The sequence below is a fragment of the Netta rufina genome (assembly GCF_964035555.1).
Source record: "Netta rufina genome assembly, chromosome: 10".
Classification (NCBI taxonomy): Eukaryota; Metazoa; Chordata; class Aves; order Anseriformes; family Anatidae; genus Netta; species Netta rufina.
Genome location: NC_140133.1, coordinates 7,107,421 through 7,121,177, shown reverse-complemented (window position 1 = coordinate 7,121,177; position 13,757 = coordinate 7,107,421). Strand labels below are relative to the sequence as shown.

The 13,757-nt window shown below is 42.3% G+C and overlaps 1 protein-coding gene across 1 annotated transcript in view; it reads left to right on the top strand.

Annotated features, from left to right (window-relative positions):
* The window catches only part of IARS1 (isoleucyl-tRNA synthetase 1), a 101,857-nt gene that overhangs the window by 10,502 nt on the left and 77,598 nt on the right, over positions 1 to 13,757 (top strand). Inside the window, exons 7-9 of the mRNA XM_084292524.1 lie at positions 8,155 to 8,272; positions 10,980 to 11,127; positions 11,756 to 11,843. Coding sequence (XP_084148650.1) covers positions 8,155 to 8,272; positions 10,980 to 11,127; positions 11,756 to 11,843 — 354 coding nt within the window. The remainder of the gene's footprint in view (positions 1 to 8,154; positions 8,273 to 10,979; positions 11,128 to 11,755; positions 11,844 to 13,757) is intronic.

Below are 13,757 nucleotides of genomic sequence, written 5' to 3'. Positions count from 1 at the left end.
GTTTGTGTAATATTTGTACAGCTCATAAGACAGATGCAGTGGAATTGAGAGCAACTTGATATGACCTTAAATTTTTTACTGACCTCAGATTGGTCTGAGAAGTGAATGAGCTTTGAAGAAAGAACAGGAACTTCTAAACTTTTTTTTTTTTTTTTTGCCACTGGCTCGTTACATGGTTTTCAGGCTTGTAGATAGTTTGCATCTCGAGAACAGTTCTCTCTGGCCATTGAAGAGGAAAAAGTCAGAAGTGTCAAGGAGAGGAGGGGAGAGCTCAGTGGTCAGAACTGAGACATGTTTTGTTTTTTTTGACCTTTGTGCACGTAGGTTTTGTTAATCAGCTTTTTATTTCCATCTAGTGGCTAAAATTACCCTTTACAGTTTGAACATAAATCAGTTTTAAAAACAGTTGAAAGCTTCGTGTGTGTTTCTGAAAGACTTGCTTGTACAGTGCAAAACCACACAGTGCTCATGCCACACTGGTGACAGAAACATTTGCTATCTGCTTTTGTGCTCTAAGATGTTCTTTAACCCTTTTGCAATATTACGAGCAAGTGGGTGAGAGGAAAAAAGAAAAAATCATTCCTAGTTACAACAGAAAGTGAGTACTTGATGGGATTAAGATAATGGTTATGCTGTATACAGTGAACACGCAGCGCGGGGCTTTTTGTCTCCACCTGAACCATCTCAATTGCTGCAGTTTGTTTCCCCTTTAGGGTTGTTATTTAGAGAGGACCTCAGATTTCTTCCTTGACGGAAGTGGCCTTGGGCCTCACTGCCCTTCCATGTTCTGTAAGTGTCAGGCTCAGGGTGCCCCTGTCTTGCCCCTAGGCTACAGCTGAAGAGGTTGTAGGTAGCTCTCAAAACTGGAACCTTTGCCTTGGGTTGCCTGGCTGTTGTACCACTGCTCACTACGTGTAGCTTTGCTTTCCTTTTGGCCTGAGGTTTTTCCATACTGTTGAGCCGTTACTAAATGTCATTGTCCAGCTCCTCTTGGTGTTAAGGATGCATGTAACTGGAATGTCGTGACCTCGTTTTTTCCCCCCCTCTTGTGTAAGTCATACAAGTTGTTTTCTGACTTTATTTTTTTCTGCGTGGGGAACTCATCCAGCACTAAAACAGAATGACTTTAAAACAAATCTATGGGTCCTCATAGGAACCACTGCTGTATTTTGTGTATTCCATGACATTTCAGTGATCTGCTACAGGGATAGTGTTCACAAGGAAGAAGTCTGCTTTGTACGTTTTTCTAGTAGCTATCGGAGTTCTTTTCACACTTCAATTTCTTTCATGCATTTAGTTCTCTAGTTCCAAGTTGGTGGTGATCGTACCATGACAGTCCTTATTTCATCTTCTTTTATTTTAAAGGAGGAATGGTCTGAGCTCCTGCTTAGTTAGATGATCTTTGGGTAAGTCTAGCATCAGTTTTGCATATTTTTATTTTCTGTTGTAAGTGCATTTTTCACTTCTGACATAATCCAGAATCATTCGGTGCACTGATACGAAGATTACAGCAGGAAATGTCCTTATTTATGCTAGTTGAGAGCCTGGAGGGTAGAGCTGGAGCAAAATGAGCTCTGTATGCTGGGATTTTAAAGCTTTCCCTCCTAGTTGGACATAAGACTTGATGATACTGTACTTAAAAATTTGTAGGCCCCAGAATAAATGCTTCTTCTGTCTGTCTTACGAAGGTGTCTTATAAAGATATTATTCTAAAGATAGGCTTTCTGTGTTTGGTATTGGACTGAGTGATCCTCTTATAGTTATGCTTTCTTGATTCATGTCCAGTATTGTTTCAGTACTCCTTTTGGTTTTGCTTTTTTTCCCTGTTTTTTTTTTTTTTTTTTCATCCCCACGTGTCTGTCTTTGATCATTGCTTCCTTTTTATTTGATTACATCTTGTCTTTCAAGCATTGCTCATGACTCATGGGAGAGCCTTTCCACAGAATCTCTGCTCCTTGGGCAAGGAGTTGTAACTGCATGCATTGTGCAACAATCCCACCTAAGCATGGTTTTCACTTGAATGTGGCAGATGCCAGCTTGTATCGTATGGATTCTGACCTGAACACCTCATGGGCCTGCACTAATGAGTGTGCCATTAGAAACAGAGGGGTGTTGGAATGGAGTGAAACTTGGGAATCTCACAGGGAACGTTCATACCACAATTCCCCAAAGACACGATAATTTCACGGCTCCCAATTTTACGTGCCATAGTCTACAGGGTGACGGTTGGCTGATAACTGGGACATGTGCAGCCCAACAATATGCCTGGCTGTGTAGATTGTAACCCCTTCTGGACAATGTGATTAAGCCAAACGTGCTTACTGGAATTCTGTTATTTTTCTAATCCATCTAATGGGAGTGCAAGTGAGGCTGAAGCTGACACATGCGTGTGATCCCTCTGCACAGATGGGATTGGCAGCAAGCTTTATTGTGATGGTGGCTGGGGACTGGGGCCACGACGTCGGGCTGGAGCACGGCTGCTCCTGCGGCGTTGTTCAGGCCGGCTGTAGGGATTTGGGGCCCGACGTTGTAACCGGGAGCGGCTTCGCGTCCGGACTGGCCCGGTGTGGCTGGAGTGGCTGCTGCGTTCAGGTACCGAGGAATCGCTGGAGGACCCCGATGCTGTTTCGCTATCAGAGCTGCTGCTGCTGCTCTGAGCACAGGGGGATGCAGCACGTCTGCTCCCACGCTGTCTCCGGGGCCGGCTATGGGTGTTTGTGGCCTGACATAATGGGGAGCGGCTTCTTGTCCGGGCTCGCCCCTGCTGGCTGGGAGGGAGTCTGCCTTTGGGCACCATGGAGTGCCTGAAGGTACCTGGTGCTGCTTCGCAATTAGGGCTGTGAGTGCTTCTCTCAGCACTGGTCTCGTGGTGTCCTCGGGGCTGGTTAAAGGTGTCTGGTGCCCACACTACATGTCGGCGGGTCGTCCTCCGCTCTCTCTGCCCCGTTCTGTCAGTCACCAGGATACCTTGTAATGGCCACAGTGCTGCCTGGCTGCTGGTGCCCACGCCAGCGCCGCTGTCGTGCTCCCAGGTGCCTGCGCTGTCGGTCAAGTTGGAGCAGCGCCGGTGGGTGCCTTCGGCAGCACAGGAGCGGCACAGGAGCAGCTGCCAGGGCCTGGGGAAGAAGCAAAGGGTTGTGGGTGTGAGGACAAAGCGTCTGAGGCAGGGAGTGGCTGGCACATCCCTTCTGCTCTGTCCTGCCTCCCCCAGCCTGCAGTGATGCTGAGGTCCCATGCAGAGCCCCAGATGGCTGCTGAGGCAACTCACCCCTGTCCCTCCGCCCGGTCCCTGCCTCGTGGGTAATGGCATTCGCTGACAGTACAGCGCCAGCACCTCTCTCGCAGCAATGCAGAGGAGTTGTTGTTCTCCCAGATTGGTCCTCTGCAAGAGAAGGGACAAAATTGTCCAGTCCCTGGCCATGCACAGTGCTTGTGCCCTTGTGTCTAGAGAGCAGGGCAGAGGGATACCAACCTGAATGGGACTCGGATCCCCATATTGGACATCTCTGCACAAAACTGCATCCTGTTTCTGCAGACGGGGCACTTGATGAAGTGATTGTGTGTATGGCCATTTCCTGCAGCAGAAACACATGCGGTGAGCGGGCCCTGGTGCTGCTGAGCACCTGCTGTGCCTGCACGGTGAGGGGAGGGCTCCTACCTGGATGCAGCGCCGGTGGAACCATGCGTGATTGCAGGCTGGGCACACCATGGTGTGGTAGGACGTGCTGTCCCCCACAGGGTCCATGCAGATGATGCAGGTGGTGCCCTGCTCTGGAGCTGCCTGCGCTGCCTGCTGTGCGTGGTGCTCCGAGCAGAAGGACCTGGGGGGGAGAGGGAAGGGAAGGGCAAGGTGAGAAGTGCTGGGCCTGCCGCAGTTGTGGCGAGGAGGGCAGAGGAACGTGAAGGAGCCCCAGGCCTGTCCAAGCTCTGGCGCTGCCTCTGGCTCTGCCAGGCTGCTGGGAAGCATCAGCTTGCTCCCTCCTTGCTTCCTTCTCCTACACAGTTTCTTGTGAGCAGGGTGGGCTCATTTTCTCCCCCAGATATAGCAAGAGACATTAGAAAGCCACCTTCTGGAAAGGCCCCATGTTGTGTCTCCTGCACCCGAAGCAGCCCTCAAAGAGTCAACCCGAAAGAGTCTCTCCAGCAGACCCCATTAGCGTGCGACTGTCTCATGTCAGGGACCCCTGGAAGTGCCCCCAGAGCTGCAGGAACCCCTGGGGGGGAGCAGGCTGTGCTCAGACGATGGGTGGGTGCAGGTAGGCAGCCTGGGGACTCAGGCAGCCCTCATACAATGCAGGGTGACACACAGGGCATGGAGCCTGTGGCTGCTGCACCTCAAGGTGAACGGCCCTGCTCTCAGCAGCCCCAATCACCTCTCCAGAATTCATAGAGTCACAGAATTGCCCGAGTTGGAAGGGACCCATAAGGACCATCAAGTCCAACTCCTGGCTCCACAAAGGTCTACCCGAAAATTCAGACCATATAACAAAGAGCACAGTCCAATCACTTCTTAAACTCCGACAGGCTCGGTGCCATGACTATGTCCCTGGGGAGCCTGTTTGAGTGTGCAACAACGCTCTAGGTGAAGAACCTCTTCCTGATATCCAGCTGAACCTCTCCTGTTGCAGCTTGACCCCGCTCCCTCGGGTCGTATCACTGGTCGCTAAAAGGAAGAGATGGGTGCCTGCCCCTCCACTCCCCTCATGAGTAGGCCGCCATGAGGTACCCCCTCAGCCTCCTCTTCTCCAGGCTGAACAGGCCCAGTGCCCTCAGCCACTCCTCATACGTCTTCCCCTCTAGGCCCTTCACCATCTTTGTAGCCCTTCTCTGGACACTCTCCAACAGTTTCACGTCCTTCATGTCCACTGTGGTGCCCAGAACTGCACATAGCACTCAAGGTGGGGTCGCACCAGCACAGAGCAGAGCGGGACAATCACCTCCCTCGACCATGCTTGGTGCAGCCCAGGGTATGGTAGGCCCACCTGGCTGCCAGTATTTGAGTGTTTGAATATTGCGTTGACTAATTCATTAGCTTTTGGAAGCCAAAGTTCCCTTTGTGATGTTCACACGTTGTGTATATGACTGTGATCAATGAATATTGTAGTACGCTCCAGTTTCTAGGATGTTACACCTGGTGAGTGTAACTTGTGGTCTTGGGTACTCACTGGGTCAGAGCGGTTGTCATCCCCTCATGGCACCTAAGGGACAACAAATATTTGTTTCCAGTTTGTGTCATTCTGTTTAGAAGTTGGCAGTCTCTCACCTTTAGGGAGCAGGATCTGTGTTAACAAAGACTGAGATAGGCACTTGGAGTTCCTTTTTCCCAAACCTTATTTTTCTTCCGTGAAGTAGAGTAAGTGTTGCATAGCTGAGAGGATACAACTAAATTGGCATTGTGTTTGAGGAGAATTGTGCCTGAATTAAGGGAACGTTCCTTGATATCTGATCTTTTTGGGGTAAACCTTTTCTGCTTGTCAGCAGAAAGGAGCTCTGTGGTTTTGTAATTTTTTTTTTTTTCAGAGGGATGTCACTTTCAGTTTTGGTGTATCATTCTAGAGTCTGTTTCTTGCAAATTGCCAGTGTTTCCCTATCAAAGGGATTTAAAGAGATTTTGGTAAGTTACTGTCTGAAGTCTTGTGTTGAATTGTTAAGCAAAACGAGCTGTCTGTAACAGTAAGTGACTGCTGCTGTTAGATGTAGGGTAGTCTCCAGCAGTTGCTTTGTTTTAAGAGGGCAGTGCTGCTAGCAGAAAGGTCTTTGACAGTTGTCATCTGTGCACTTCTCATGATCACACAGGAACTGATCTCAAGGGCTTTTTATTGAGGAAACCAATTATGTGGTTTTCAAGATAACAGCTGTTTTTGTGATGATAACGAGGGCTACTGTATCAAGCAGCAGTCTCACCTTCATAATTCTCGCTGCTTTGTTGGAATAGTTTTCTGGAAGGAGCAGTTCTGGTCAGCTGTAAACGTGTGATTTGAATTTGGTGGTTTGAATGCTCACCATCTCGTCTGGCTGCGGAAAAACCGGGGTGCTCTTGGTTTGCAGCGAGTCAGAATGGCCGCAAGAGGGAGATGCTGGCTTGGATTTGTAACTTTGCAGCTCCATCTAGCGTTCACCTTGTCTGAAGCTTACGGTTATATTTACAGCTGAATTAAATATTCAGTGTTTCACTAAGGAGTTTTCTTCTATGCTGGTGGTAGGCAGTGTTCTTTAGAAAGTGAAGCTAAAGTGAAGCTTTTTTTTTCCTGTAGATATTTTAGTTAACTGTTTTTGAAAGGCAAGTAGAACACCTTCAGTATAAATGCTGTCGCTTGTCACACTCTGCATTAATTAGGCTCTGAGCTGGTAAGCATACATTTAAATTTTAACTTGCATAAAAACTTCTACAGTTAGCCAGCTGAAATGTATATGCAGAAAGTTGATGAAACTACATTAAGAAATCTCTATATTTTTGAGACACTTAGATTTAAGTTGAAGCAGTCTCAGTTGTAAAACACATGCACTCACTGCTGTGCTTTGGATTTGAGTTAGGGTCCAGCTACAACTTGACCATTGGTGACGTTTTCTGCTTTAATAAGGTCACTTCCGAGTTGTGTGTGGAAGGTAAGCCACCTCTGTTGGAGTGCACAGCTCTGAAAGACTTCTGGTTTTGACTCTTTCATGGTAGAACTTGATGCTGCTGAGGGTTTCTTAGACTTTTATTAATCTTAGAGTTTGGGTTCTGTAACTTTCCTCATGTTAGTGACCACTCATAAGAAATATTTTTCTTTTACTAGAGGCCCAGGGATAAATCTGGTTGCATTGCACATCTTCTTGATATGATAACAGGCTGATCCATATCTTTTGATATTCTTCTTTCAGGCTGTAGATGGAAATCAGTGCAGTAGTCTCCCTTTGTTTTGCGTCAAAGATTATGCATTCAAACATCGAAGACAAAACACTGCCTTAAATACAGGCCCAGGTTCTCAAGCACAAAGTGAAACAGCCTTCAGGAAAAAAAATTGCTTGCCAAGATGGGATTGGTTGCTTAGCAATGGGCTATTTATCTGGAAAGGGACACAGAAAAGTGATTAGGATGGTTTGAAAATATTCAAGTAAAAAGAGCTTTTAAAGTCAGCACTCTAACAATTTGCATGTGGCATCTGAAATGAACGGATTCTGCAGAAACTTGGATCTGTAGTTGAATTTGGCATGATAGACTTGCCCCTCCTGCCTTACTTGTAAGGTAACCAACCTGCAGACAACACCACTGGATGTGTAGGTCAGTGAGAACTGATGAGCTGATTTATGTGGGTGATCGTTTAGCAAACCCTGTGTTGTTCAGATACAAAGAAACATAGGGTTTTGTCCATCACGTGGGCATGTGATGAGTTGCAATGTAAAGTAATTACTCTTCCAGCTACAGTTCATCTTGAGCATTGACTCAATGTTACAATATTAAGTAGTTTCTTCATTAATTTGAGAAGACACAAGGATTCATGTACACCACAGGCCATATTGAAGATGGCATAAAGGAGTTAAAGATTGGCGTGAGAATGATCTTGGACTGGAACAGAGAGAGAGATGAGCTACCAGAGGAGAACATTAATGTAACTTGTGGCACCATAAAACTGTGTTCAACGCTTTGCATGCTGAGCTGTGTTCTCTTGTGGAAAATGCTCTTGGGATTGTCAGGATTTACTCAGAGGGGGAAGCGGTCATCTGTAGCTCATGTCTGATCTGTTTTTTAGCACTGGCTGATGTAGTAGGTGCTCCAGATGTTGTGACGAGCGAGCAGCTATGTCACAACACATCCCTGAAAATTATGTCTGACTTCAGCCTTGTTAAAGAAATTTCAGATTGTTGTTATATTCAGGAAATTTGAGAGAGATAATTCAGCAATACTGATTTGTGTTCCATCTGAATATTTCTCTGTTCTGTGAAGTCAGCACACAGAAAACCAAGCTGTTAGAATCAGGTAAAACTAAGTATCCATCAATAATACAGTCACAGTGAATTTCTTTTTAACTTAGAAATACTGCCTTTAGTTGATGATTGGTTAAAAATGTGTCTTTCAGTACAGCACTCCAGCTAGAGCAGAACCACGCTTTGCAGTTGCTCTATTAAATTTGAAACTCCAAGTGTTATTTCATGTTTCTTGTTTACTTCCAGGTGGGTTTTCAAGCAGCTGTATGACAAAGGACTAGTATATAGGGGTGTTAAGGTCATGCCTTTCTCAACTGCATGTAACACCCCACTGTCCAACTTCGAGTCCCATCAGAATTACAAGGTCAGTATATGTGTACATGGTGTGTTGCAGTATAGTCTCTAGTATCCTCAACTTGGATTTGTAAGGCTTTAGTATTTTTTTGCTTGGTACATAAGCATGTTATACTCTGAGCTGATAGAAGAAAAAAAAAAAAAAGGCTGTTTTATTGAGTTTAGCTGTGTTTGTTTGGATTATGTGATATTTTCATTCTTCCTTCTTCTTGGTTACTACTTACAGGTATTTGAGGCATATACTTTGTTTTACTCTGCCAAATTACTCTCATTTCCTCTTTTGGCTTTCAAGATGAATATTGCACTTGTGCTGGGTTCTTATTTTAAGTACTTGCAGGAAAGTTGTAGCATTTCCTGGCTGTGCAGATCTGAAAAGAGGAAGGGTCTTTGCAAAGTTAAAATCTCTCGTGGGAGGATTAGTAAGAATTAGTAAGATTAGTAAGAATTATCAAAGATCATGTTTGGTTGTAGCTCAGTGCTATTATAGGTCTTGTAAGTATTGTTAACTCAGATTGGTAAACTCCACATAATGTTTTTCTTAATACAAAACAAAGTATACCATGCATTTTTAAGAATCGACATGCATTTAAGAACCTCAAAATGAATGACTAGATGCAGCTTTCATTAGCAGCAAACATGTTACCACATGCACGAAAGCAGAAATTCTGTCACGGTTTTCCAATTTTCACAAATTTTTTGTGGACAGGAGTATTGTATTCTTTACTATCCCCACCCAGGCCTCCATGTCCGTGTATCATAAATCTTTACTTATGTTGTTACAGCAGAAAGCTAGCACAAATTGTACATCTGGTCTTCTTTACATCTTGCCTAACAAAGGCCAATTTGTTGGCCAGAAATAGTGTTTCTGAAAAAAAATGTTTAAATGAACTTTTATAATGCTGTCCACAGATACTAGTGCTTTCTATATTTCAGAGGAGCAATTGACCATATTGAAGAACAAAGATTTTTGTGATTTGGAAGTGTCACCTACAAAGATATCTTGTTGTTTTGTGATTGCTTATATTTATTAACTATTTCAGTCATCAAACAAAGTAATCTACATTTCATATAGGCTCAGATTAATGAGCTTTCTTTGTAACAAAGACTATTTTTGTGTGCCCTTCTTCCATAGAACAACGCTCTCTTTTTTTCTTGTATCTTAATAAAATACTTAGATGCTATTTCTTACTCTAGAACGAGTAGAGTGTGGGCTTACATATGCTGCTGTGGCACTTCATGTGAAAGAGATCTTTTTATCTGTTTGAGGTGGTATTTTGGAGATTGGATCATTACGAGTCTGTGAGCTGGTATGATTTATTCTTGGCAAGACCTGTCATTTCTGGGTGCAAGGCAGCTGTTATCTTTCTTGATGTGAAAAGCAGGCTTTGGCTTCTGTTGATTGATCCGATGAGAAATAGGACACAGGAAACACGTTTAGAAATTGACTTTGGTGTCTGATGTAGACTTGAGTAAACTTCATCAGTATCTTGTATTATGTGCAAGTGAAGAGGTGTTGTCTTCAACTTAAAGCAGGTACAATTTTGTAAATAAAAGTATTGAACAATGTCCTTTTTTGGAAGCTTGGGTGTTTTTTTATTGCTTTCCAGATGTAATTATCTGCCAGATCAACTTAGTGCTTCAGAAAAGGTGAATGATCCTACAGTGCTGTTTCTCAGTTGTTAGAGACAGAATGGTAATGATAGCTCAGCCTTTGCTCACATCAAGTGCAGTACAAGAGTTATGTAATATTTATGTTTTACTGTTGACTGCACCAGATGTTCACAGAAAATTCCCTCTGGAACAGCCCTTAGCTCAGACATAAATAGCTGCCTGTCCCGTGATGCAATTAACTGTTCTGTGGTGCTGGACAGAAACCAGAGTGCCCTGCACCAGAAATGATGAGGGATAGGACCTGTTTGTATGTTTAGGGCCTGTGCATATGACATTCATTTTCTATTTGGCACTTAATAATAAAAATTTCACATGTGCAAGATTAGACTTGCTTTTCAGTCTATTTTCTCTAATATGTGAAATACAGTGTGACCAACTAGGGTTGTTTTTGTCTGAAAGAAAAAATTGTTTTCAGGGGATTCTTTTGAACCATTTGAAGACAAAATTTCATTGAGCAGCTGCTAACGGTCTTCTTCCCTGATGTTTTAACTCTTATAAGTATTGATGTAGTTGTGTTTTTAATCACTCAAAGCTTCTATTTTTTGTTCCTAACAATGGTTTCTTAGTAAGATATTTCATCTGCAGTGATGGCTATTCCTCCTACTCCCTGACTCTAGAGGAAAAGATGGAAAAAGCCTTTGTGTAGCAGTAGTTGAGAAACTGCTGCTAGTTTTGACAGTTGAGATTAATTATAGACTTTTTAAAAGGGATTAGAAGAGGTACCTGAGGGAACTGGCACTCGGCTCTCTGGTGCTTTGGCAGATAATTCCCAAAATCTCGGTGTTAATGCTAACCCTTAACTCTGCGGCCTTGTCAGGCTGATAGTTTCCACTGATATAATGGGAGAATGTTGGGATTGTCATCTTTTTCAAACTTTCTTATGCTGCCACTTCAACTTCTGTCACTGCAGAGATGAACTAGGCAAATTGCGAGAGAGATTTGGGCAGATGTCAGCAATAGTAACCACTTTGACTTGCATTTTTTCACTATGACTTGCATTAAATGTGTTTTCTCGCTTTCCTTTTGACTTTATCTTGCCTGTGAAGGATGTTCAAGACCCTTCAGTGATTGTGAGCTTCCCGCTGGATGAAGATGCAAGCGTCTCTCTTGTTGCTTGGACCACTACTCCTTGGACCTTACCTAGTAATCTAGCCCTTTGCGTTAACCCAGAATTGCAGTACGTAAAATTGAGAGGCAAGTGTCAAATTAAGATCATATATAATGAACCCATTTTTCTTCAGTGCCTTTGAATACATGCATTTATTTTGTATGATAGACTGTTTTATGTTAAACTTAGTGCTTTGTTGGGACTGGATCAGTGTTATTGTAAAGAACGAGATATGTTTCCCATGTGGCTGATGGTTTGTAGCTGCTGTGCTCGTTTTATTTTCTGTTGCATACATTCTGAGGTCTGTTCCCTAATAAATATTGATAGCTGAAGTAATGAACAAGAACAAATGCTTTATTTGACCTCTTAAAGTCACATATTTGTAAGGCAGAAAGGTGTGGCTGGGTGTCCCTAGCCTTTTCTTTTCCCTCCTGTACTAGGGGATCAGGCTCATGAGTAAATTACTGGTATGTGACAGCTAAACTGTAGTAACTGAACATCTTTGTTCTCTTAACCTGTAACATGTTAGATGGCTAATGGTAGTCATGTTATGGAGAAGAAAGAGGTGGAAAATAGTAGTCAATCAGCAAGACTATTTTGGGCAGTTTTATAGCTAACATACCATCTTGCATAAACTGAAAGGTTTTGTAATGGTGCAAATGAGGGTATTAAAGTGAGATTTATATAACTTTTTTGCTTTGTTTTATATTCTAGATAATGCCACAGGAAAGATTTACATCTTGATGGAATCCAGGCTTATAGCCCTATACAAATCTGACACGGAATATGAGATACTGGAGAGGCAAGTACATGAATTATTACATACTTGGTAACATCCAGTATTTTTATAGCTCAGAAGTTAAGTGTTTCTAAAAGTTGAATTTTGCTGTTGCCTAAAGATGACTTTCCCTTTGTGTTGATACTTTGTGTGTATATCTTGCAAAAAAAAACTATAAAAGAATGGAAGTCTTGAACATAAAGCTCCAAATAGAATAAAAGTTTAATTGGATTATTGTATTGCAGCAAAAACCAAATCCTTAGTCCATTTTTCCTTCAATTTTGTTTGTTTTTCTATTGTTTTTATGAAAAACATTGTTAATTTGAAAGTCTCTAAAATTGGAAATTGTGCAAACGTGGAACAAGTTTAAAAAATGGTCTAAGTACTTAAAGTGAAACAGACAAGAAAAAACAAATACTGCTTCAGCAAAATTCTCTACCCTAAGTAAGTAGTTAGTGGCAGTTATGCTTTCTGAAAACTGCTTATTCATCTTGGTTGGATTGAAAAATATGAACTATTTAATAAATTGGATAGGGAACACAGGTATTAAATTATGTAGCCCTCTTAGAATATGTGGCTTTGCTTCTTTTAAATCTTTTGTGTAAAAAAATCAATCTGATAAAAGGGTAATAATAAATATTTGACTTTATTCAATCCTGTGCAGTGGTTTTAAAGAAAAAAGCTAGGAGGTTGTGAATGACAGCCCTTCTTCATTGACAGTAGTTATTTTTGTGTTTTTACCCCAAGCAGTTGAAAGTTTTACATCAGCATTTTTCAAATAAAAATTGTCTCATGTGCACACATGTGAAAAGAGGCTAAGAAATTATATGTAGTAATGGAATTGTAGTGATATAGAGCTAGAGCACCTGCTCGTTTTCTACTCTTATGCTCATACTATGACAATTGAGTAATTCCTATTTGTTTTTTTTCCTTCTTTTCCTGCACTGTCCCCAGAGTTAATTGCCATCATCTGTCACATATGCTGTAGTCATTTGAGGTGGTACTCAATTAAAAAGATGGTCTTTCAGTGCTTCTTTTCTTCACTGTGGACAGAACGCCTGATCTCCAGATTTGCTTCCTCTGTTTTTCTTTCTCCCTTCATTCATCAATAAAAGAACACCAAATAGTGTCAGTGTTAGGATACCACTGGAAATGTAAACATACAGTCACCCGGTTACGATGCTTTTGTATTTTGTGTTTGCCAGAATGACATGGGAAAGTATCAAAAGCCAACACTAAGACTTGGATCTATCTGCTTGATTGCTGTTTAAGCTAGCTTGCTTGCCTGACAAAGGAAGTAATTTGGTTTACGGTGACTTATTCTTGACAAATTCATGTTGTGTGTTTAGCACTCCCTCTATTTAAACTGTTTGATCACTTAAATTTGAATCAAGTTGTTACTTTGGTCTGACTTTTTTTTAGGTCCATCAGTGCCCCATTTTCCTCTTGAAGTCTAGGTACCGTGCTTCTTTCCAGTTCTTGGAAATTTCCTTAGTGTTTAGGAAAAAAATGTTTCTACCAAAAATACCGTTTTCTATTTTGGAATGCATTTCTTAGACTTGAAAATAAGCAAGGTAGATGCATTCCATTTGTAGGTCTATTATGCTTTGCTCCTGGATTGTTCTTTTTGTGGAATTCTACAAATTAAATTTCAGTAGTGCTGCCATCATTCATTTCCTGCATCTGTGTATGCATTAAATGTGTTAGCCTTCCTTGTTGTGTTTTTCTCTTCATCAGAATTGTGGAATAATAGGGCTGTACCTGCTGTAAGACAGTCATACAGAAGTTTGTTGTATATGCTTTTATCCCTGACTACTTGTATTTCTAACTTTTTTTCATAATCTTTTGATTTTTACATGTATGTACCTAAACATAAGGCTGCTGGCAACTTTTATTCTCTTTGCAGAATGCAATTTTTTCTGCTTTCCATATTAGTGC